Source organism: Melanostigma gelatinosum (genome assembly GCF_949748355.1).
Source record: "Melanostigma gelatinosum genome assembly, chromosome: 14".
NCBI classification, from domain to species: Eukaryota; Metazoa; Chordata; class Actinopteri; order Perciformes; family Zoarcidae; genus Melanostigma; species Melanostigma gelatinosum.
In genome coordinates this window covers 6,841,856-6,868,114 of record NC_136647.1, presented here as the reverse complement: position 1 = coordinate 6,868,114, position 26,259 = coordinate 6,841,856, and the positions used below count along the sequence as shown (strand labels likewise).

The 26,259-nt window shown below is 42.3% G+C and overlaps 2 protein-coding genes across 4 annotated transcripts; both read left to right on the top strand.

Annotated features, from left to right (window-relative positions):
• Positions 1 to 107: 107 nt before the first annotated feature.
• Positions 108 to 15,215, top strand: ap2b1 (adaptor related protein complex 2 subunit beta 1). 3 transcript variants are annotated; one of them, XM_079283730.1, is made up of 22 exons: positions 108 to 197; positions 2,523 to 2,577; positions 2,699 to 2,804; positions 3,176 to 3,311; positions 4,266 to 4,511; positions 4,612 to 4,802; positions 5,006 to 5,227; positions 5,346 to 5,466; positions 5,643 to 5,738; positions 6,450 to 6,565; positions 6,693 to 6,858; positions 7,055 to 7,153; positions 7,282 to 7,541; positions 7,713 to 7,905; positions 8,716 to 8,757; positions 9,522 to 9,674; positions 10,401 to 10,546; positions 10,752 to 10,881; positions 11,001 to 11,085; positions 11,327 to 11,413; positions 11,970 to 12,124; positions 12,905 to 15,215. In XM_079283730.1, exons 2-22 carry the CDS (start codon positions 2,541 to 2,543, stop codon positions 12,977 to 12,979), a joined length of 2,862 nt encoding a protein of 953 aa, XP_079139856.1. In that variant the 5' UTR covers positions 108 to 197; positions 2,523 to 2,540; the 3' UTR covers positions 12,980 to 15,215. The 3 variants fall into 3 exon arrangements, with proteins under 3 accessions (XP_079139856.1, XP_079139858.1, XP_079139857.1); XM_079283731.1 differs by having other exon boundaries at positions 118 to 178; XM_079283732.1 differs by lacking the exon at positions 8,716 to 8,757.
• Positions 15,216 to 17,864: 2,649 nt separating this feature from the next.
• On the top strand, positions 17,865 to 25,416 carry hepacamb (hepatic and glial cell adhesion molecule b). The gene is made up of 7 exons (XM_079284136.1): positions 17,865 to 17,979; positions 19,679 to 20,020; positions 22,252 to 22,533; positions 23,840 to 23,933; positions 24,070 to 24,143; positions 24,295 to 24,368; positions 24,672 to 25,416. The coding sequence occupies exons 1-7, from the start codon at positions 17,895 to 17,897 to the stop codon at positions 24,816 to 24,818; spliced, it is 1,098 nt and encodes a 365-aa protein (XP_079140262.1). The 5' UTR covers positions 17,865 to 17,894; the 3' UTR covers positions 24,819 to 25,416.
• The last annotated feature ends 843 nt before the right edge of the window (positions 25,417 to 26,259 follow it).

Sequence of the window (26,259 nt, the reverse complement as noted above, 5' to 3'; positions counted from 1 at the left end):
CCTGCAGTCCATTATTGGTGCAAAGCGTTGGATCGGTCGAATTAGAGGCCCGATTTAAGAGGGAAGTTATGCAGTTTCCGATGACGGTGAACGCACCATCCCAGTCCCGATTCTCCATCTTCCTCAACCTGGCAAAGGAACGGACCAAACCTGCGTCTTGCACTCCACATTTCACCGCGTACGTAAACTTGAATCAGGTATCTCATCGTTCAACATTTATCTATAACGGTTGTCCTATCTTTGTGTGTGGTTTCGGGGCCATCAGTCAGCTGGGCAGCGCATCACACACGTTAACAACGTAGCTCCCTGTCAGCAATGGAAGCTGGGCCCACTGATCACTTTTCCTGTTTCGATGTCAGATTTAACAACATTACAAGTCACACCAGAGTGGGAGCAAGTTCGCCCAAATGATGCTGATTACATCACAGTTGTAACGTTTTGCTAAACTAGCATCGCTCGTCTAGAGGTAGCGTTAGCGCCGATCGTGTAACGCTAACGTTACCTGGAAACGTTACACTTCACGTTAGCATGCAGCAAGCTAACGTTAGCAATTAATAGTAACGTTCGCTATCTTTGACGTTGAAGAGAGGTCAAACCATAAATCAGTCGTTTGTCACGCCCGGTGCTCTATCGGAAATGTCACGGCTGATTTAGGTTTAGCGTGAATTTCACAAGGGAATGGATGACATTGACGTTAACGGTACAGTTAATGCTAAAGCTATGGAATTTATATAGATGTAGCGTTAGCTAAATTACGTTTACAAGCTAGCGATCGCTAGGACCTGTGATAGAACTGACAAATAAAACCAAATTGTCATGCATTGACATTAAAACAGGATTAAAACACCACCGTATACTTTAATTTTCTGTGTTGCACGCTATTTCTTGTCCATTTACCAGAACGAATGTGCAAATATAGACAACCTGATGTTGACATAACGCTAAACTACATGGCCAAAAGTATGTGGACACCAGGGGTGGAAAAAGTACATTTTACTTGAGTAACAGTAACAATACCACACTGTGGAAATACTCTATTATAAGTGAAAGGCCTGTATTCAAAGTAAGAAAAGTATTTGCTTCAAAAGTACCAAAATTATAAGAAGGCTTCTCCTTACGCAGACTGGACCATTTTAGAATCATATAATAATGTATATCACTGGTTTATAATTATTAATGCTTTGATGTGTAAGCATCACTTATCTTGCAACTGGTATCATTATCCAATATTTTATTTGTATTTTGTTATGTATTAATACTCTGAATCGGCAAAGTAACATGTAACTAATGTTTTAAAATACATATATCAAATTAAGAAAGTACAGTATACACCTGAACACTTTACCCATACGTGATTGTTGATTATGTCATTCCAAAACCATGGTCATGTAGATGCTGCTATAATAACAGCTTCCACTCCTCTGGAAAGGATTTGCACAATACTGTGGAACCTGCCAGGGATCACTTGCTCCCACTTTGCTCTAACAGCGTCAGTGAGCTTGGGAACTGATATTGGTTGATAAGGCCTTCGATGGGTCAATGCAGGCCAGTCAGGTTCTTCCACACCAAAATGGTAAAAAACATTTCTTTATGGACCTTGGTTTGTGAACAGGGCATTGTCATGTAGAAACAGGAAATGGCCCTCACCAAAGGTTGCCACAAAGTTGGAAAAACACTCATTGTGTGCTGCTATAGCGTTAAGGTTTCCCTTCTTTGGAAATTAGCCCACATTATAAAAAAAAACAGCCCCACATCATTATTCCCTTTCCACTAAACTAAATCGTTGGCCCTGTGCATCCAAGCAGGAAGGGAACTCCTGGCATCTGCCAAATACAAATGGGTTGTCAGACCGCCACATAGTGAAGCCTGGTTGATCTCTGCAGATATGTTGTTTCTACAGCTCCACTGTCACGTGGTACTGTGCTTTACACCGACCCAATGAACACTGCACTGTGCATTGGGATTTCAGGCTTGTGTGCCTCCGCTCCACCGTGGAGATCCATGTCATGAAGCTGCCAATAAACAGTGCTGACGTTGCTTCCTGAGGCAGTTTGAAACTCGTGAGTTGACTGTTGCAACCCCCGAAATTTGAAATGATTCACAATGAGCTTGGCAGCCGTGTTCTGCAGCCTTGTGTGACCTGACCTACCGCCTCATGGGAGGAACTGGTGTTGCTCCCAGACATTTCCACTTCACACGAACGGCACTTACAGCTGACTGGGGGCAAACCTAGCAGGGCAGAAGTCTGACTTGTGGGAAAGGACAGTGCCACGAGGAAATTCGCTGAGCTCTGCAGTAAAACCCATTCTGTTTGTCACTGGAGATTACATGGCTCTGTGTTTCATGTTATGCACCTGGTTGAGGCATCAGAACCCACGAATTGTGTCCAAATTATTTGAATGCAACCAAAGAGAGATGCCAGTACGTAAATATCCAGGGAGAAATCCTATGCAAATGGTGAAAGGGAATCACTGATGCAGATTTTTGCTGATGGCGTAATGCGGTGTATTTCTTCTGTACAGACTTAAAGGACCACAATCATGACGGACTCCAAATATTTCACAACAAACAAAAAAGGTGAGTTCAGGGAGGAAGTGGTGCTGAACTGGTTATCAGTCAGACATCATCTTATTTCTCAGCGGCTGACATTACATTCAAACTGTGCTGCTGCCAACGCATGTTGTGATTGATCTCACAGGGGAGATCTTTGAGCTGAAGGCAGAGCTGAACAATGAGAAGAAGGAGAAGAGAAAAGAGGCGGTGAAGAAGGTCATCGCTGCCATGACTGTTGGCAAGGATGTCAGGTATTTATTGATGGTTTATGTCAGTTATCAACCCACTGTTGTATACAAAGCAAGTCAAAACACGGCCAGACTACAATCGCTCAAGTGTGTTTGTCACATACCTCTAGCATGAGTTTATCTTGAAGATGAGGAGAACCAGCCCAACAAACATCTCAATGGAGTGTTCCTAACTTTTACACAGTTTCAAAGACAGAATACACTTTAAATAGGTCACATTAACGTTATTAACAACACTTCTGAGAGAGTATACATTGGCCTTTAGGGGGACTTCTTTATCACAATGCTCACGATGTCAACATATGATGACAGAAAAACAGCCCCGAAAGCCTCGTACTGTAATGTCTGACTGAGGCCTCTCGTTTTGCTGCCAGTTCTTTGTTTCCAGATGTGGTGAACTGCATGCAGACCGACAACCTGGAACTGAAGAAGTTGGTCTACCTCTACTTAATGAACTACGCCAAGACGCAGCCTGACATGGCCATCATGGCCGTCAACAGCTTCGTCAAGGCAAGTCCCTAAATTCACTTGTTTCTGCAGCTGCATATCATACTGCCAGGGTATCTGAAGCTGTGACTTCATCCACACCAAGGCAGGTCAATCCCTCTTCACTCTCAGGTGAGAGAGAGCAGCCTTTTCAGATTCATCCATTCCAGACGGCGCTTTTGAAAAGCTCAGTTTTTGGGTCACAAAAGGTTGCTTTGTTTGTCTCATAGCATAATAACATTTTATGTTATGTCGGACAAGATAAGACTTTGCACCTGACTCCTTGAAAAAAAACACAGCACCGTACTTTTTGGACATTTTAGTAATTTCATCTTAAATCTCCCAACTTCAACTTGTAATTGTTTTACATAACTGTATTTTATTTTACATCTAAATAATCTGAATTCATCTGTTGAATTATTTTCTATAAATGGAAAATTTGAATGGCTTTTGTTATTTTCTATATCTTTTGTTTTGTGTTTCCTTTTCGAGTGTATCGTCTTGGGCTGTGGGAAATTACAACAAACATTTGAACAATTTGATGACGTCGAACAAAGAAAACAATTAACAAGAAGATAAATCAATGATGAAAATAATGTTTTTTTTGCCCTATTGGTCATGCTGTTTTCAAGACTAGACAAGACACAAACTTTACATTCTCTGGAGATGTCAGGCAATTGTGTATAAATGTATATAAATATTATTGACACTTTTACAGGATTATGGTAGAATGTACACTTGTGTTTCTATCGTTATAACATAAGAATATTCTTTAAAGTTGTTTCAAAACTGCATTGTTTCCTCCGACTATCAATCGTTAATTATTCGATAATAGTGACGTTTTTGTTGCATACACAAAGGATATATTCATGGTCATAGAAAGTTATGGAATTTCACTTTTGGGTCAGAGGGGGAATGTGCCTCAGTGAAACCTAATCTCCTTAAAACCACAACTGCCCTTCTTGTCTCGACCACCAGGACTGTGAGGATCCCAACCCTCTGATCCGGGCCCTGGCCGTTCGCACCATGGGCTGCATCCGGGTGGACAAGATCACGGAGTACCTGTGTGAGCCGCTGAGGAAATGCCTGAAGGATGAGGACCCATACGTGAGGAAGACGGCGGCCGTTTGTGTGGCGAAACTCCATGACATCAATGCCCAGATGGTGGAGGACCAGGGCTTCCTGGACTCCCTGAGAGATCTCATTGCCGACTCAAATCCCATGGTAGGTGTCGGTTCTTTCCCACCTGAGCTTTATTTTCTTAGTGTGTGTTGTCCGCTAGTAGTTAACAGAGTTATCGTCACACAACACCTCCGTCCTGTAGGTTGTGGCCAACGCGGTTGCTGCGCTGTCTGAGATCAGCGAGTCTCACCCCAACAGCAACCTGCTGGACCTCAATCCCCAGAACATCAACAAGCTGCTGACGGCCCTCAACGAGTGCACTGAGTGGGGACAGATCTTCATCCTGGACTGCTTGTCCAACTACAACCCCAAGGATGAGCGCGAAGCCCAAAGGTAGCAATCACTCAGGCTGAAGTATGGGATGTAGGCTCCTGCTGACTGGCCACCATAGAGCAACTATTGATGATTTAAGAGACAAAACTGTGTCACATCAGACATAAGATCAGCACAATCACAATGACATCCATACTTGATTCAAATCAGCGTTACCCTCCGTTAACCTTCTTGACCCTTCCCTCCGTCCTTCACTTTCAAAGCATCTGTGAGCGCGTCACTCCCCGGCTGTCTCACGCCAACTCAGCAGTGGTGCTGTCCGCTGTCAAGGTGCTGATGAAGTTCCTGGAGCTGCTGGCCAAGGACTCCGATTACTACAACACCTTGCTGAAGAAGTTGTCCCCACCGCTGGTCACCTTACTCTCTGGAGAGCCCGAGGTCCAGTACGTGGCTCTGAGGAACATCAACCTCATTGTTCAGAAAAGGTGCGTGGTCACAAACAGCAGACACAGCTTTTGGGAGCTTTCCTCAAATAGAAATGATTGTTTCTTTTGGATCGGGTTTTCCCGCAGTCCAATGTGTAATATGTTGCTTTGTGCGCAGGCCTGAGATCCTGAAGCAGGAGATCAAGGTGTTCTTTGTCAAGTACAACGACCCCATCTATGTGAAACTGGAGAAACTGGACATCATGATCCGCTTGGCCTCTCAGGCCAACATTGCTCAGGTACCTTTTAAGGAACTACACAGAAGCTTTGTGAGAGGGATAATCTTCCTACAAAGGGTTTTGCTTTTTGATAAATACATCAAATTGGAACAAAACCAATAAAAGTGAATCACAACTACAAATAAAAGTGTGGCGAACACAAGCGGTGTATTACTTTCGTTCTCTGACGCTTTCAGGTGCTGGCTGAACTGAAGGAATACGCCACAGAGGTGGACGTTGACTTTGTGCGCAAGGCTGTGCGAGCCATCGGACGCTGTGCCATCAAAGTGGAGGTAAGAACGGCCGTCATTGACACCGACGTCTTCTCATGTGCATCGCAGCACGATCATCTTAATTCACTTCAACACCAGGGCGTTGTGACAGGAGTAATATCATAATACAGGTGACAATAACTTGCTCACCAATCGCAGACTAAAATTATATTATATTCATAATTCATTTAATAATGTATGTGTCTCCTTAATGGGGATACATTTGCCTGTCTCATCCTTGTGTGTTTATCAAACAATTGATGTGTTATAATAAAAACATATATATATATCAATCATTTATGCTGCTCAGTTTATGCTTGTGTGAACTGCACCTTCTCGCGACAAGGCAAGAGGAATTTTAAGACGTTGATCAGAGGGAGAGACGAACACCACAAACCCTTTTTCCCAGCAGACATTTTTATTTTGTCATAGTGGAAAAAAGCACAGGTGAAATGAATAACATTAACGATCTCTCAAAGGTCCCAGTTGTTCCAGTGAGCCAGCATGCACAATACCGGGGCGTCTCTACGTGGACTGCAGCTGTTGTCAATGTTATTGAACACACCTGTGCTTTTTCCTCCGACTGTGAGATGTCAAAATGTCTGCCGAGATGTAATGCAGACCAGCAACAATTAAAGCATCTAGTCCGGTCTTAATCATTTTGGCTGTAGTTTGTTAACCTTTCCCCCCGAAGTCATGGTGACATGGTGCCTCTGTCCCGTTCCTCTGCAGCAATCAGCTGAGCGCTGTGTCAGCACCCTGCTGGACCTGATCCAGACCAAGGTCAACTACGTGGTTCAGGAGGCTATTGTGGTCATCAGGGATATCTTCCGCAAGTACCCAAACAAGTGTGTTTCCCACTGAAGCCCTGAGAACGACTCCACAAATACCAATGAGCACTTAACACAAGCGGATGACATCGATATCCCTCCAGTAAAGTATTGTTCTGACCAATGAGATGCTGGTGTTCTCCAGGTATGAAAGCATCATTGCTACGCTGTGTGAGAATCTGGACTCTCTGGATGAGCCGGACGCTCGTGCTGCCATGATCTGGATCGTTGGCGAGTATGCCGAGAGGATCGATAACGCTGATGAATTGCTGGAGAGCTTCCTCGAGGGCTTCCACGACGAGAGCACCCAGGTGGGTCCATTCGTTTGACGAGCAATTAACTGAATCATTTACCAACTGAATCTTGGAACGGTTACTGACATCGAGTTCAGCACATTACAATGTAGTAGAGGTGTATGGTCGAGGGTGAACAAGGGAGTTGAGGACTTTGGGAGGCATTGTACCATAAAACGAATCGTAATATCACGGTGTGTGCTTTGATTTACAGGTCCAGCTCACTCTGCTGACTGCCATTGTTAAGCTGTTCCTTAAGAAGCCATCGGAGACTCAGGAGTTGGTGCAGCAGGTCCTCAGCCTGGCCACTCAGGTGAGCAGGTGTTTTGTTGCACAGCTCACCGTCTGTAGTCCTTACGATATAACTCCGACACTAAATAAATGGGAAACAAAAGAATATATTTCACAAGCGCGCATGTTGAACTCTCTGCTCCTCTGCAGGACTCCGACAACCCTGACCTGCGTGACAGGGGCTACATTTATTGGCGCCTGTTGTCCACCGACCCCGTGACCGCCAAGGAGGTGGTGTTGTCAGAAAAGCCCCTGATCTCAGAGGAGACGGACCTGATTGAGCCCACCCTGCTGGATGAGCTCATCTGCCACATTGGCTCCCTGGCCTCCGTCTATCACAAACCGCCCAGCGCCTTCGTGGAGGGCAGCCACGGAGTCCACCGCAAACACCTTCCCGTGCAGCACAGCAGGTCAATTGAAAAGCCGTCATGCAGATAATATTACAAAAGTAGTAAATGTCGTGCACGTGACACACAAAGAGGGCAACGTGTCAGGCAAAAGTGCTGTGTCGCTGAATCAAGGACCTGTCAAAGCTTTGACTTCCTGTCTCTTACCAGTACTCCTGTTTTCTCCTGTGACAGCATCGATACCGGCGAGAGCCCAGTGAGCAGCGGGCCACCAGCTGCCATGGAGCAGCAACATGTGATCCCCAGCCAGGGGGACCTGCTGGGTGACCTGCTGAACCTGGACCTGGGCCCTCCAGTCAATGTGCCCCAGGTCTCCTCCATGCAGATGGGGGCCGTGGACCTTCTGGGAGGAGGCCTGGACAGTTTGGTGAGCTTGAACACACGCATTCGTTTTATCTGTAGAGTGTGGACATTGGCTGAACTTGAGATGGTCCAATAATATTCTTTCCTTCCCGAGACCGATCCCAATGCCTGAGCGTGCGTATCGGCTCACGATATGATCCCGATTAATGATCCCAAGTGGCACATCCCGTTGTTGTTAATCCTGTGTAGCGTAAATGAGCTAATAAATGATATGATAACATGATGTCGGCATTTCCGACACTGTTGTCAGTATTGGAACAATTCGAGTACCAATGTTTATCTTGAACAAAGGTTTTGAATGGCACGTCCTAAGTTGAATCCAGCCTCTCACCACACATAATCTCTAAAGCTGCAATTAAACACGTCTTTTCATCCCTTTGAAAGGTAAATGCCAAAATATTGGCTTGTGTGCACTCTGTTGCTCAAGACTTCTTCTCTTTATAACAGTGAATTTCTTATTATTTTCAATAGAAATTGTTTTTTTTGTGATTACAATGGTCATGTAAGTATGCTTGTAATTGAAATTGCTTCATGATCTTTGCTTTGACAACTTAAAATACATCACTAATATATTTATCCTAAACATGATTGTTTTTCCAACATCGCGCTTCAGTAAGCCTTGGTGTATCATCTTCTTTTAATGGTCACTTTTCCTTTTCTTCAAGCCACTGGACTAACTGGACTCCTTGATAATCTTCTAGCAGATTTTGAAGTCTTATTTTAATGTCTGGGGCTCTGTCTCTGTCTCTGTTTGTGTGTTTGGTCCATCTGATGTTTGGATGCTGTCTTTGGGGGCCTTTCTTCTCTCGTGTAGCTGGGGGGAGACCTGGGCGGAGGTGTTGGGGGAAGTCCAGCAGTAAGTCAAGCCCTTCTGTTCGGCAGTCTGCCTGTCTGCATGCTCGCTGAATTAAACCCACCACACTCTCACACCAACGGCTTCTTTGTCTCACACTCATATATTTTCAGTTCGAACAGTAGTTCTCAACCTTTTCAAGTTAGAAATAATAATCCAGAATATTCAGGACGGTCTTCGCAACCCCCCAGTTTACCCTGAACAGCTAACACCCAGGTGTCCGTTCATTCCAAGACCCCCGGACCAACCTGAAGTCTCCTGACAGAAACTAATTTGCAGGCACACAAACACACTTTAAAATAAAATCTATTCTGAGGTGCTAATTTCAGCACGGGTTGCTAATGTAGGCTACTTTTGAATTTGCCAGAATGTGTCATCATGACAAATGCCAGTTTGCATAAAATCAAACGGGTTTAAGCGGACCAGACTGGCAAAACCAGAAATTGAACCGTTTTCGTACGATAGATGATTGAGAGATCTCTTTGTAACTCAGCTGTAACTTAGCTTTGTAATTAATGAGCTCAAACACCCAAAACCACAAGTATGCTTCTTTGAATTCACACTCTCTCTGTCAAATGAGCTCAGGCTGATCGCTTGCTTTCGTTAAAATGTTGGTTTTTTTATGAATATTTTCTTTCTTTGGCATGACTTGAGATGGTCTTTGTGCTTTTATTTGTAGTTTTATTGGAAATTGTCAAGTTGCCAGTGATGCTTTCCAAAATGATGGTTACGTAGATTTTGTGTGTGTGTTTTTTGTGTGGTTGTAGGTGGGACAGAACTTCATCCCCTCATCTGTGCCCAGTACTTTTGCTCCGTCCCCTACACCAGCTCCTCAAGCTGTCAGCAGTGGCCTTAACGACTTGTTCGAGCTTTCCACAGGCATGGCCATCACCACTGGAGGCCATATAGCTGCAAAATCAGTGAGTTCACACAACCTCAGAATTAACTTGTGATGGATAACACACATTCAGTCAATTACAGGTGCAGTGCTCTCAATAAAACCAACAAAGTAATGTGAGACCCTCCTTGGTGGGCAGTGTACTTGAATGTGGTTTAAAAGTGTTTTAAATACATCCCATTGAAAGGTTTGTAATCAGCTGTTGTATTGATGTTTTTCTTCTTTACTTCAATAATGGCTATTTTAACAGAAATAAAAACAGTATAATTCACACACCAAATGTATTATTTACATTTGAAATAGTTTTGGCCCCAAAAGGGGAAAAATTCAATAATTCAGACTTCCATTTAGTTGCTTCCCCACATTGTTGCATGACAGGATAGTGTTGGAACTTTGGATTATGAATTTGTTTTCCAGTCCAGAAGAGCAGAAGTGACCCTTGATCTTTATTGAACTGACGTGGTGCAATTGAACAACTATGTTGTATTAACTGGTGACTCTCGGCTGAATGCGTCTGTGGTTGCTCGTAATGATGTCGGCCTGTTGATTCCAGCCTGTTATATTATTGTGCACTTTACATTCAAACGGGAACCAGTTCCTATTAAAGATCTGCACACATTTTGATGCTAAGCTTGCAGTTTCTTTTACCAATGACTGAAGCTTTTGTTGCAGGAGATTCCACTCTTTTGCCTTCCAGTGTGTATGTATTCCATCCTGATAATTGATTACCCTGGTACCTTTTTACCAGGTGTGGCTGCCTGCAGTGAAGGCCAAGGGACTGGAGATCTCTGGAACCTTCTCTCGCCGCCAGGGCCACATGTACATGGACATGACCTTCACCAACAAGGCCCTGCAACACATGACCGACTTCGCTGTCCAGTTCAACAAGAACAGGTCGGTGAGATGATGCACAGAAAAAGTCCTGTTGAAGTACCATATCACTACCATCAAATACCATCTCTCTGAAACCGTAGAGCTGGTGTATTAGACTGCTTTAACTTGATCTTGATCTTGGCGTACCACATAAATGAGCTGCTGAGTGTATATTTTGTAACTGGAAACAGGTACTGAATGATTTTTGTTAATGTCCTACATGTAGTTTTGGGATGATCCCTACCAGTCCTCTGCCCGTTCACACTCCACTGATGCCCAGCCAGACTATTGAGGTCTCTTTGCCTATCAACACCATTGGGCCTGTCATGAAGATGGACCCACTCAATAATCTCCAGGTACATAAGCTCTCACTCACCATTTGAACAGCTGTGCCACACATTGAAAAGGCACAAAACAGTGTCTGCTTCTACCCAAAATATCTAACCCCAAAGCTCTTTTGCTTACTTGTGCCCAGGTGGCTGTGAAGAACAACATCGACGTCTTCTACTTCAGCGTGCTCATCCCTCTCAACATATTCTTTGTTGAGGATGGGAAAATGGGTATGATTGTGAACCACAACTTAATAAAACATCATTACATCACAAACAATATCTTCCACAACCGCTGAGGCTGGGATCAAATAGATATACATACATGATATGCTACATGACTGGCCATTATTTACTTCTGTACGCATCAACCATCCCAATAATATGTTGTGTTTCTATGTGTTGAAATCAACTCTCAGCATCCTTCATTACTAATTTTGAGATATGTTTTTATTTTCTTCTTCTTCTTCAGAGCGACAGGTGTTCCTGGCTACCTGGAAAGACATCCCTAATGAGAACGAGCTACAGTACCAGATAAAGGAGTGCCACCTCAATGCAGGTTGGCTTAGCAAAAACAAACAAGCATTTATGTTTTTTCGTGAAATTCCGGCAACAAGTTTTCATCGCACCCTGCCACGACTCTCGATCCCTCAGCGGTCCCCAGGCCCAACACTGAAAACATTTGTGCCCTCGTCACAGGACTGATAACCTACCAGCTCTCTTTTTGCCACCGAGCACTCATTCCAAAGACCTCACCCTTCTCTCTGTGTTTTCTTTCTCCACCCACATGCCTATCTTGGGACATTTCCTCTTCCTCTGTACCTGAAGGACTCTTCCAACTCGCTCATAATTGTGCCACCGTTATCTTGGCAGCAGGATGGTGGCTGTTCTTAGCACGGTCAGGTTTACTGAAATCCGAAGGTTGCCAGTCATAGTTCAATAAAACCCTTACCGTCAATTCCCTTCGAAACCTTTTGCCAGTTTGCTGGTGTGAACATTAGTGTTCATACCTATAGTGATTGCAGTTCCAGTAGTGATTACAGCCTGGTGTGTATTTCACTTTGTTCAGTAATTGAGGTGTGTTAATTACCTAAACCTTGATTCTGGTCTTGCAGACACGGTATCAGGGAAGCTGCAGAGTAACAACATCTTCACCATTGCCAAGAGGAACGTAGAAGGCCAGGACATGCTCTACCAGTCCCTCAAGCTAACCAACGGCATCTGGATCTTAGCTGAGCTCCGCATTCAGCCCGGCAACCCCAACTACACGGTAGAGTGCTATTACACTGTTGGGCCTTCAGCTGTGCTTCCTGCTTGTTTGATGAGTATCTGTGTCCAGGTGACATCTACAAGGTTTAATGTAGAATTCCAATTCAGTTCAGTTGGTAAGAAAGGGAAAGACATAAACAAAGAATTTAAATGTATTTGTAATGCAATGTGCTATATAATGAGAGTCCTTGGGTGAACAATCAGAACCAGATTTTATTAAACAAAGGACTGAAACAAACATTTATTGATTTCATTTTTTCGATTTATTTATATATGCTGTTTTGACTAATGGATTGTTAGTCTATAAAATGACATCAATGAAATCACAAAGTCCACAGCGACGTCTTCCAATGTCTTGTTTCGAATCGAATAATTGTTTGAAGCTTTGAATCCATGTAATGTAAAACTCTATAAACCCTCCTTCAGCTGTCTACTTAATTGTTTCTGCACTCCACACACTCGCAGTAGATGATCATACAGAATCGAATTTGTTTTATTGGTTTTAGTATCAACCTAAATACGCTGCAGTTCACTCGTTTGTGTTGATCAAAAATGGTTCAAATGGTGGGATGGCTCTAATGACCCATGGGTTCTCTTGGGGAGGGTTATGATTAAATACAGAATCAAACGTGTATAGAACCATCATGACTGTTTACCCCCTGTGCGATCCTCAAAGGTACAGTCAGCTGTTTCACGACAGATCTGAAGATCTTGAATGATCCTATTTCTGAGTAAAAGGGTTCTCCCATCGTTACGCTGTGTTCTCTCTCTGTTTCCACAGCTGTCTCTCAAGTGTCGGGCCCCAGAGGTTTCTCAGTACGTCTACATGACGTACGACTCTGTGCTGAAGACCTGAGCTGCTTCAACACGAAACAGCTCTGCTTCGTCCTGATGACAAACTGCAGTGTTTTATCATTTTCTGCCATTCGCAGCTAACTGCCAAAACAACGGAATCCAAACAGTAGATGATGGGAGACGAAATAGTCTGGGGTTTTCTTCTGAAGTGATCAACAAGGCAAATGTCAGTCAAAAGCACAGCGGGTGTATATTGTACTGAAGTTGAACAGGACAAACACTGTTGATGTTTCCTTTATTTTGGCAGTTGAACGCATTATTAACTCCTCTTATTCAAGTCCCCATTTCTATTTTTACCTCCCAGAGAAAACACGTCGACCATTCCATCCTTAACTTAGTGTCTTAATGTTGTAAAGATGTGACTGATGGTGTAACCGTCATGAGTGGGGAGAAAAGAATCTCCCAAGTTTTCCATGAAGCCATTTCTTTTCTCACATTCCTTTTTGGATTTGCTTTATTTTTGATATTGACTTTGCTTCGGTTGCACCTACAGACTAATACCAGTGTTGCTTTGTTCCTATTGCCATTCATGTTTGTGACGAGTAAGCCTTCTTACACACAGTCTGTGGTAGAACCCCACAATGTGATTGAAGCTGCTAGCGTCGGTCCTACAGCGGGTTATCCTCCTGGAGGTCACAGCTTACAATAACTTCTAGAGACGTGCTTCACTAACAAACATTATACAAACATCACAGTGAGCAGCATATGTACTCCTGTGTTTCCTGTCATGACTTTATTAAGCACACCGCACAGCTTCTTGTATTTAATGTGATTATTTACAATTTACGGAGAGTTCAGATATATTAATTGCTTTTTCCTCCATAAGTATGAAATATTGTGCAGTAATTGAAAAACTTGACATTCCAAAATCGTTGGAAAAACGAAAATGTAGAGATGAGTAAGAAATGTAACCACCAAATCTACGTGACAAGTGATAAAACACAGAAGCAGGTCCTGTTGACGTCTTTATTCCAAACATCTTTCCATCAGCGCTGTTTTATGAACACTCCACCCTTTTCACCTCAGCCGCACCTAAATGTCTTCCGAAGATTTGGATTCATTTTTAAGCATGTTTTTTGTTTTGTTTTAATGGTTAAATTCAAAATGCTAAAGAAATAAGAAATGTCACGTGAAGCAACGTCAATGGACCTGTTCTGACATCCAGCTGATCTTTACTCAATCATAAAGTCGTGTAAAGAAGCAAACTGTAGCGAGGTGTCTGCAGGCTACAGTACCGTATTTAAGTGGAGGAACGCAAACTGTCAGTGGAACAGACGGTCATGAAGCTTCTGGCTGAAAATAACACACTGCACATTTGTCTAAAATGACACAAACCACAGCAACTATTGATAATCTGTTAACACGCCAGTGCCACTTTGTTTTCAGAATATTTGTTCGTTAATTTCCCATGTAATGTTTTGTTTAAGCCCCGGTCACTGCAACCACACAGTTGCACACGGCGTCATGCACCTCCATTGTCATTCCTATTTATTGTGCATCTACCTCTGTGTGTTTCCTTGTCAACTGGCTTTATTGTTGCAGTAGCTTCAATTCTGTAATGTGCTTTAAATGTTTCCACCTTTCTTTTTGATACCAGTGTCTTCGCTATCTTCACGCCATCGTTGTCAAGCCAGTCTAAACCTGGGGCACGTCGGGCCTAACCAATCTCACAGGACCAAGCATTCACGCAAACGAAATGCCCACGCTTATGTTTTAATCCCCTGGTGTCGATACAACCCTCTGATGTTGGCTTTGTGTGCTAATAGAACATAGGGTGCATATGCGTTAAGGCCAAGAGTTGCGCAAGTACAGTGTAGTCAAGTGATGGTGTAGTTTATGTAGCTAATACATTTAAATGTTTTGGTATTACCCTACAAAGGAAATAAAGTCTTGCCTCTATCTATTCAACGGAAAAGACGTTTTTGTGTTGGTGACACTGTTTTCCTACATGGTAATGTAGAAATACATTTTTAAACGTGCCTGCATGAGAGTCCACTGTTGATTTTATCCTTTTTCATTGAGGCTATGGCTTTGCTCCATTTAAAATCTCATCTCCCAACTTCATGTCTCTGTTGTTTTTAGCAGCATCATCTCTAGCACTCCCACACATTGAAGTAGATATCCAAATCATTTGCCAGCAACACAGAATGTATGGCGAGAGCTATCATTACATCCTTGCTGTAACCCTGTTGTAAATTATTTGTCATTGTCACAGTACCACATCTTATGTCATTAAACTGCCAAACACATGATGCATCACTGTGTCGACTGTGTGCGCGTGTATAAACAAAGCAGAGACGGGTCACACTACAGTGGATGACAAGAAAATGCTTAATTCAACACCACTAACACACATCACCAGGGGCCTTTATTACAAAGCAAGATTTGTCGGTCAGCAAAGTAAAATCACTTCATTATTTTAGCTGAAATCAGTTCATACTGTGCTCACATGGTGCACACTGCCAAATAAATTGTGCTCAATGAAATAAGCACTAGCTAATCCTGGGGGGCCAGGTAGTGTACCGGTATAAAAGTGCTGATTTGCTTTTTGGATCTCTGGGCAAATGAAGTTGTCATTTAAAGAATGCTGTGCACATAATGGGGCCTTAGAGGTGGCCGGGTACACACACAATGCACAGGGCTCAGGCGGTCAACAGGGGCCCCTAAAAGGTAAATCCAGCCTTGTGCACAGTTATGAGGGACAGGGGGCAACAAGCTCAGAGCAACATCTTTATAGTGAACATATAATTATAGGTGGTAACACTTAAAGACTGGATGAATAAAGAACTGGGAAAACCCGTCTCCTGTAATTTAAGGCAAAATAACAGTGCCCTGCAGATTAACATTTTAATGACTCGGCCTTCCATAATAAGAACGGAGGTGTTCGGTGTTTGTGGCACAAGCATTTGACAGCTCTCAATGGTTGTGCTCCAGCAACTTCATGTACAACTGAACGTGGACAAGCCTTTTTGTCTGACGTCATCAAACAATGAAACCCATGGCTTTGAAAATGAGTCTCTTCACATCTTTCAGAGTTGAAACACATTAAGCACCAATTGAAAGTACAGCTACAAAGACAGAGTCGAGCCAGCAAACTAAGCATGACTGCTATTAACAACCTACAGTCCTCTGCTGCCTTTAAATGTTGAAAAATACCAATCATTTAGGAAAGATGTGGAGGCATTGTAAGGTTTGACAACTAAATAAATAGAGAAGTCCTTTTTTTACAAATTCAAAGAGACAAGATCACATTACTCATATGTTGTCTTTTTTTATTGTCAGTTTTAGGGTTGATTGATATTTACATTTTTCTGAACATCTACTGGGAATTGCTGCTCCTCTACATACTAACACACTGTTGCCTCAGAGTGTTGTTCCCCGTCTGATCTCCAGCCTCTAGAGCCCTGTTCCCCGTCTGATCTCCAGCCTCTAGAGCCCTGTTCCCCGTCTGATCTCCAGCCTCTAGAGCCCTGTTCCCCGTCTGATCTCCAGCCTCTAGAGCCCTGTTCCCCGTCTGATCTCCAGCCTCTAGAGCCCTGTTCCCCGTCTGATCTCCAGCCTCTAGAGCCCTGTTCCCCGTCTGATCTCCAGCCTTTAGAGCCCTGTTCCCCGTCTGATCTCCAGCCTCTAGAGCCCTGTTCCCCGTCTGATCTCCAGCCTCTAGAGCCCTGTTCCCCGTCTGATCTCCAGCCTCTAGAGCCCTGTTCCCCGTCTGATCTCCAGCCTCTAGAGCCCTGTTCCCCATCTGATCTCCAGTCTCTAGAGTTCCGTCCTCCTGACCCCTGTAAATAAAATATACATTCAATGTTAAACACAGCTTATACGCGGATATGCGAGCTCTAGTACACGAAGGTCAAATACTCCGGGCGGGGCACTCTCGCGCTCGCCTGAACACAGTGGAAACGTACTAGACTCCGAGAGATAGCTTATGCCCCAGTTAACTGTCACTGTCGTCTCTGGTTTCCCTGTATGTTCTTGTAGTGTTCACGTTCTGATTTAAGTGTTTATTAAATTCCCATTTCACTCTACTTCTGGCCTGCGTTTGTCATGCCCCGTGACAAAGACGACAAACCTTACATTTAATAATAATAATAATAATAATAACGTCATTGATACAGCACCTTTAAAAACAGAGTTTACAAAGTGATTTGCACACGGGAGACGTTTCAGTTGGTTACAATCTGCAGCCTCACAGCTAGATGCTGCCAAATCCTACACACTGCTCCTTTAATAACATAATAATCTTGCTTAATTTCTACAATACTGTACTACAATCTCAGGTGTTCTTTCAGATTTTGAACTTGAAACTTATTTTTGAGATGCAAATTAATATCTTGGTCCTCCTCTCAAATATATGCCATCGTCTAAAGGTAGATTCACAGCACTCCAGTTTAAAGCTCAACTGATTAAAACGGTCAGACCAATATTATCAGCTGATACTAGTTCACAGATACATTTGTATTGGCATATATACTTGAGGATGAGTAGCAAGAGATTACAGGTCAGAAATGGCAAGAAAATAAGTGCAAACCTTACTGAAACAAACTCACACTGTCAAAAAAATAAAAAGATATTAAATAGTAAATAAAGGTCAATGACAGTGAAAATATCAAAATGTTCTAACATAACAACACAAGCAAAATCATGTGTGCTTCAACATCAATGATACACTCATAGAAAGGCGATGAACACTGACTTTTGTTCTGTTCATCAACATATAAATTATCGTTGCAATAAAAACATTAAGCTGACAAAACGGACATTCAGACACACACACTTTTGTCCTGCATCCACATTGGCGTTTGAGAACAACATGTACTCAGTCCCAGCAGAGCGTGAATGAATGTCTGTGTTCTCCGTCCTGAGTCACAGATCATGTTGGTTGTCTGGGAGGAAAACAAAGCTTGAGACCCAAGATGAAGGCAGAGAAGGAGGCTCCTTCAAAAGCTAAAATAATTTCCCAGATTTTAATGCTCATGTGTCTCGGTTCCTTCAATTCAGGTAAGTCACATTTTCTATTTCAGGATTTGCTAAAGGTTTGCCTGACAATGGCCACTTGCAGGTTTATGCAATTGGAAAAGCTTTAGCTTTGTAATAGTTTACATTGTAGCAAGTAAGGAACAGCTGAATCATGAAGTCTGCTTTCTTGTTTTTTTTTTTGTTTGTTTGTGTCAGAATGAGGGAATCAAAAAATGACAAGCTGCAGATATAATGTTAGTTATGCAATGTGAATCAACACCAACTTGCTGGATGAAACAATCCGAGGGTCCTTCCAGTAGCATATGCAACTAAACATTCACATTTTTTGGATTAGTTGTTGCTGCTGTTATTCGCTGGATTCTGGAAGAAAATACCAAAAACAGGAGCCAAATGGATTTTGATTTTAAAGTTGCATATTTACTATAAATATAAATGGAACATGTAGAGGGTCAGACACAATTATGACCAGAGGTTTGTGGTTATCTTTGCAGTGCTATGCATTATATTGTATCATCTTTAATGCCAGTTAAATTGAGGACTCTCTGAAACTGAAAACTGATCATTATGGACATCACAAAGGTAGTATTTGTTGTTGGGGTATTGGATTGCACTAAACTGTGTGGGTGCTTTTAAATTCTTGTGCCCACCCTTTGTAAGTAATACAGTAATTGTGCCTTCAGGCTGAACCAGTGTTTTCAGACATTCAGTAACTTTCAGCTGTGGCTGTGTCTCATCACTGCCCTGCTATTGTTGTGACTAGCAGCAGAGTCACTGAGTTGCTCTGTTTCTGCAAAAGCTAGCATGGCATCTGGACTGCTCCCAGTGTTCTTTTCATGAACTGCCAAGAAGGAAATTTGAACAAACAATCCCCACTTTTGTTGGTTCATGCTGGCCCATCCCAAGAACTGACAGCTGTTGCCACGGTCATGTAGATCTGCCATGCAAACTGGATTCAGTATACAGCAGAGATGGGGCGTGATGCCCACACGAGCCTTCAGCTAACCACTGTATCACTCACTGTAGTAAAAAAAAAAACACAGCAACGATAAAACTGACATGTACAGTGAATAATGATTTCCATTTTGCCTGTGTGCAAGAACTGTCGGTTGTTCATAAAGCTATTGCAATAGAAAGGGGTGTTCCTAAAAATGACATTCAAATTAGATAATTCCACTGTACACAATGTACTTATTTGAACTTATAGCAGTCGATCAAATTTACGTCACTGAGGACCGACAAATAATGTTTTGTTATTTTTTGCCATGTGCAGATGTTACATAAATACATAATTTTTTGAATGTTAAAAAAAGGCAGAGGTTTGAACTGTTGTCCGTTTTAGCTCGTTTGTTTGAGGAACTAAACTTTGGCAATGAAATTACTTGAGGTTTGAATGAAGGGGTCTGTTTAACTGAGCCACATCGTTTCTGCAGATTTATGATTCTCAGCAACATGTCCGTCAAAGAGTTGACTATGTACAACTATAAAAAGCTTGTTGCTATTATTACTATGGTAGGTACATTCCTCTTGGTGTCTCTTCATCTATAAACATTTACTTCCAAATTTGTGAAATAACAATAAAATGATTATAAATAATGATGTATAGACATATTAATAGCACTTGGACACATAGACGCCAAGCACAACAGAAATATATTCATTTCCTTTCAGCTATGGATTGTAAATAATCAATTGTTGACCTCTCTTGTTTGCTTCTCTGCAGGTGGGGTGGTGGCAGTGAATATGACCATCCCCAACACTCTCATTAGAGGTATAGTAGGGGGGGAGGCCCTGCTGTCTGTCCGCTATAGTAGCTTCAGCCTCGACCTGCCGGTCATCAAGTGGCAGCTCAAGAGGGAAAAGTCTGTCACTGTTGTCCAGTCAATTGGAACTGACATCATTGGGACCCTGAGGCCTGAGTATCGTGACCGGATCCTGGTATTTGAAAATGGGACTCTGCTTCTCCACAACCTCAGGCTCTCTGATGACGGAACTTATGACGTGGAGATCTCCATCACAGATGACACCTTTACAGGAGAGGGCACTATCACGGTCACTGTGGATGGTAAGAAAACAAGCTCTATTGTGTATTTGTAAAATGAACGTAACGGTAAAAATCACACCAGGTTCTCTTCAGTCTGAACCAGAAAACATACTTCTCAAGTCCAATTTAAGTGCCAGTTGAGTTGTGTGTGGATGATGGCAGCTTTCACAAATAGTTTGATGCCTTGCTCCTGAGAGTGAGACCCCAGATTACCTGGGTGGACAGTACTAAGTACTATTTCTGCTGCTGACTCACCATTTCACTTTTTCTAAAAGTGAGTAAAGAGGACAAGGACATGTTTAGCCAAGACAGGATGCAGGAGAAAGCTGCTAACCTGGATCCAGTGAAGTGTGAATCCAGAGAGTGAATTCATGATTTACTATACATGAAAAGATCATGGTTTGGGTTAAAATCAGTGTCTTTGTTTGTTTCGTAACTGGCGTGAATAAACTATGGAAGTTATGTAACAAAACTGCAGTAACAGAAGTCAACACTGACTGTGTTTCACACAGGACAATCTCGTGTTTGTTTTGGAGCGCATCCATTAAGAACAATAAAAGGTTCGAGGCAACAATAGCTGTTGTGTGAGCAGCAGCACTAGCTGGCAGTACAGTAAGACTGAGGTAACCACAGTGATTTGGTGGAGGAGTGCAGGCCTGTCCTAACCAAAGAACACTAGGGCCAGGGGATCTGGGACTTTGGGCAAACTGATTACAGGCTTATTTACTGTGTGTGCATTGTCAGAAGTTATGGTAGAAGCTGCAGTGTTGGTCCATCAACCTCCCTGAAGACACCTTACATCTTAATCCCTCATGTATTAGCTCATGCTCACCTCGAACCTCTCCAACTGCATTTCATCGTGGAAGAATGGCATCAGCTCTGCCCACATAGAGGTCTGTGTGAAGGTCACCTGTATACTGAAGAAGAGTAGGAGGGAAGCAACAATGTTCCACAAGAGGCAAAACTATTTCCTCCCACTCTACTGCTGAGAATGCAATCCTCTGTCATCTGATGCTCAGAAGATGTCATGGCCACCTACAATACAATTATGTTTCCATAAGCCAAAGGGCCATTCACATTTTCACGTTTTACATTGGCCACCGTTTTCCTACGTGATTTGCACACGGGAGACGTTTCAGTTGGTTACAATCTGCAGCCTCACAGCTAGATGCCGCCAAATCCTACACGCTGCACCTTTAATGAACATAATAATCTTGCTTAATTTCTACAATGCTGTACTACAATCTCAGGTGTTCTTTCAGATTTTTAACTTGAAACTTATTTTTGACATGCAAATTAATATCTTGATCCTCCTCTCCAATAGATGCCATAGTCTAAAGGTAGATTCACAGCACTCCAGTTTAAAGCTCAACTGATTAAAACGGTCAGACCAATATTATCAGATACATTTGTATTGGCGTATATACTTGAGGATGCGTAGCAAGAGATTACAGGTCAGAAATGGCGTCAAATATGCTGTATGTGGCAGTTTAGAAACACATTCTGTATTTTATTTTTCAACATGTGAAATTATATAATTTTGAACTACTGTAGCTGCAGGCATGGTTGACACCCACTTTGAGAGAGTTACAGTCGTGAAGGGGGCCTATTAAAAGCATTTAAGACAGTCTCCAGGCCTCTGAAGGTTCAATTAAACTGATGGATAATGGAGAATGTCTGAAAAGCATCCTTTATTATGCATGGATTACCAATGCGTTTTGACTCAAACTGTCTTCATCAGGGTATAAAGGGCAATGAGGACAGATATTCTGGTTACACCTCATCAAGAGGTCATGTGTCACATGGCATGTTAACCAAGAGACTACTTACAAGAAAATAAGTGCAAACTTATACTGTAAGAAACTCACACATACACTGTCAAAAAAAATAAAAAGATATTAAATCATCAAATCATTAAATAATAAATAATGGCCAATGACAGTGGAAATATCAAAATGTGCTAACATATACTGTAAAAATGCACACATGTTGTTTATATTATATATTTATATGTTGTTGTTGTACAACAACAACATATAAACTAAATGTAGAAACAATCAGAGAAGTTATTGAAAAGGGGAGAAGTCAATTTCCTTGTAAGGCCCTGAATAAAAGTTGGCCTGAGGTTACTGATCCAAAACGTCTCCTGTTTTGAGTCTATCAGCATCCCTTGCATTCTACAGCATGTTTCCTGTTCTTTCGTGTCTATTTACATGTTGAAAACTATTGAATCTACTGTCGCCTTCCTCCAGAGTTGATATCCAGGCCCTATATCCACATGGAAGCTTCATCAGTACTGGAGCTCAGCGAAAACGTCATCCTCAACTGCTCCCATGAAAATGGAACCAGGAATGCCTACAGGTGGTTCAAAGGTGGAAAGCCACTGACCAATGTGTCGAGGTTCATGTTGTCACCTGACCAGAAGCTCTTGACCATCACACGGGTGTTGATGGCAGATGATGACATCTACAGCTGCACAGTGGAGAATCTTGTGGGTAACATGACAAGCCTGCCAATCAGACTGACTGTCTACAGTAAGTGATACGAGCCAACAAGTGTTAAACGCATCATGCTCGACACAGTGACATGGGCAGTACAATAGGAGGTAGATCTGTTCTCTTCACCTATTTATCAGGACTATACAGAAGAGCTGTCCATGTAGAAGCCTTGAAACATGTGAAGCAAACATTTTGAAGTGTTACAGGAAGCCAATGTAACCCAACATTTCAAGATATTTCATGTTTGCATATTTTATCAACAATTCTATGCCATTTGAAAGTCAAAATGATAATTATCCTTACATATACATTATTTGAATACATTAAATGTTCACATAAAATAAAGGCTGGCGGCCTCTGAATAGGTTCCAGATGTGGCTATGACTCAGAGAATTAGATCAGAGAGGACAGTTCAGTAGATACACATGGCCTGTAAGAGGGAACAGCAGATGTATATGTAATTTAAATTACAGCATTGGTGAGAACAAAGCAGTGAATAAGAGAAATGAAAGTTACGCTTTGGAATATTTCATGGCGTTGACGTTTTAAAGCACAATTAAACACATTCACAACTCTGCGCATCTCTGGTGCTGAAGTTGCCGGATTTTGAATGACTTGTGCTGGGCCTTGTGCCACGGTATAAATCATCGAGGGGCGGGACAAAGCAGCGGTATTTGACGACCTGGACAGGCGACTGGCTGGGGGTTACACCCCCATGTGAGGCCCAAAGACTCATTGCTGATGCCCAGAAACGTCCCGAATTCAGCAAAATAGGAAGAACAGAGAAAACACAGGCAGCGGCAGAGTCTCTGCAGACAGTGCTACACACTTCCAGTTGGGGATGATGAAGCGATGATTGAGAGGGATTATTTTTGTATTAGTCGATACATTGATTTTTTTTTTAAATTCCTGCATATTATACCTTTAACCTCATAGTGGAGCAAGAGGAAAAGTCATGGTATCACCAAAGTCCCGATAGATCATCGTCTGGGGACCATGAATAAAATAGATGTTGACATATTTAACAGGATAAGTGAAGAATTACACCAGCAGGTGGACTCCAGAGGAAAATTCAGGGGATCACCAAAGTCATCAGGATTCAATCTATGGATATCTGTGCAAAACTTCATGGCAATCTATCCAAAACTTGTTGAGATATTTTAGCCTGGGCCAAAGTGGTGGACCGCCCATCCCTAGAGCCATGCCACTAGCATGTCTAAAAGTAGCTTTACTCCCAGGTTTTGTAAACATAAATTCAACAATCATTTTCTGTAAAATACTTGTATGTATATTCCCGTATTGTGTTCGTTTTCTTAATCTGTAATTTTGCCTATCCTACCAGGAAGAAGTTCCCTCTATATCATCCTTTCCACTGGGGGCATTTTCCTCCTCATCACTTTGGTGACAGTGTGTGCCTGCTGGACACCTTCCAAAAAGTAGGAACTGCCAGCAAGCTTTTCAAATCAACCCTAAATTCCATAAGACAAATTTTAAGAAAGGCATGACTGGAATGCAAATAAACAAACATTATCACATAACATTAATGCATTGAAACCCTTTTGTCTTTGTTAGGCGAAGACATCCAGCTACAAAGCCTCTCTCCAGCTTGTATGACCACTTGGATCGCTCACCACTCAGTCCAACAGGTATAATATAGTTATACTGAATACATATTTCACTGTGATGACAGTTAATACAAAACATGATCAGCTAATATAAACGAGACTGGGATGGTAACGATTCCGAAATTAGGCGATGTGTGTAAATGACAGTCCAATGTTTTATGCTTTGCCACAGCTGATGTGCTTCCGAAAAGGACAGAGCATAATGGGAAAAACGCTGTAACTTCACTTTACATCCTGCAGCAAAAGGTATCTCTCTTATCCTCACTGTGCTCTTATTAGATTATGTGACTCAGAAATGGAAGCAAGACACAAATCTGAAGCAACACTCGTGGAAAAAAAATCTGTAACAAACTAAAACTTAACTTTTGATGTAAATTAGATTACAATTGCCTGATTATGGAGTATAACGTTGACTGGACCATGGAGCTCTAGCACATTCCAACACAAGGATCTAAGAGCCATATGAGCATGGGTGAGGGGAATGGATGAGCAGATAGATGTTTTTTTTTTTCTTAAACAAAGTTGGGCTGACGTTGTCCTGTTTTGCAGGATCCCTCAATGGATGACTCATCCAGCAACAGTATTGGATCTCCTTCTGAACTGGACAACCCTCCGTGCTACTACAGTTCCCCCAACTACACCGAATCTCTGACCCAGTCTAATGGGTCCCCTGCCTCTTCCCACAGGTATACCTGAAAGCCCATCAGTTTAAACGCTCCACACGCAGCTAGTGGGAGGACGGTCCTACTGTGTGCTGCTCCTGACACTGAGTGGCAACTTCCTGCACATCGGGCCGGAGTTTGGGAAAGATCGCTTTCAAGATCTGGGGTTTTACAATAATGTAATTACTGCCTGTTGTTATGTTTTTATTAAAGTAAACTGTAACTGAAATATAGGTTGCTTTTAAAGTTAGAAGCACAGCCTGTAGAGAAATTTAAAGCCTCTATTTGGTTTTACCACAAACCACCATTGTTGTTGTTGGTTACTGGAACTACAAAATCAAAACATTTGCAATGGGCACGGAGTCTGCATGAAGCTGATGTGGGGTAAGAAAGATGCAACTATACATTGATAATAATACTGTTCTTATGCTCAATTCAAAATTATCACCAAACAACATTGGGTTTGTTACAAATTAAGTGGTTAAAATAAATCACCCTCAGAAATGTTACTTTATTACTCTTTTACAGTGTTGTGTGATATTGTCTCTAGTGTTGATGATAGGAAATGAAGCTGTTACTTTGTAACATTTTGTGAAACAATGTAAATTACTATTTTAGTTATACGAGATAATTGCATAGTATTTTTAAGGGGGCAGACAGAGAAAAGCCTAGTTGATGGAGGATATTTCAATTTTATACTTAAATAAAAATGTGAAACATTTCTCAGGTTTCTTGTTATATTTCCTCTGTGCTACTTGAGTCTTTATGTGCCTCTGCTCATACTGTATTTACTCAAATATTTTCATGTTTTTTTATTTTTCACAATCTTAAAATCTAAGTGCCAACTCCATCTTCTCAACAGCCACTCAATAACCAGAGTACAGTGGGAAAATCCAGGGAGTGTGAAGGTGGAATCCAGGCAGGAGGAGGTATGGCAGGGCAGGCAGACTGGGGAACCGGGAGGATGAATAAACTGCAGGAACAGAGAGACAGGATCAAAGCGCTGAAAAAACACTTGGGAGAAAACTCTGAATTATTTGCAAACAGCGCGGCCAAGAACAACTAGCTACCACGTGAGCTGTAATAACGATCTGGCGAAGAGTGGATGAAGAACCGGGGTAGATATACTGTTGGGTTGACGAGTTGATGGAGTGCAGCTGGTTTGACTGGACAAGTGAGGTGAGTTGTAATTAGGAAGCCGGGAAGAGACCAGGTCGGAGCCCTGCCCATATGATACACACACACACCCACACAGGAAAAGCAGGAGGCACGGCCTGGCTGTGACATTTCACATGCATTTCCACCTGCAGGACCATCTCAATTGTTCCCACTGAAAACACAACCCAGGTTGTACAGTGTAAGATAAGTAAATTAATTAAAACCTAAAGGGGTGTCTCAACTCAGCCCCAGTGCAGGGTTGCTAAGTCACTGGAACAGTTCCAACAGCAATAGAAAAAGGGCTCTGCTTTCTCAGA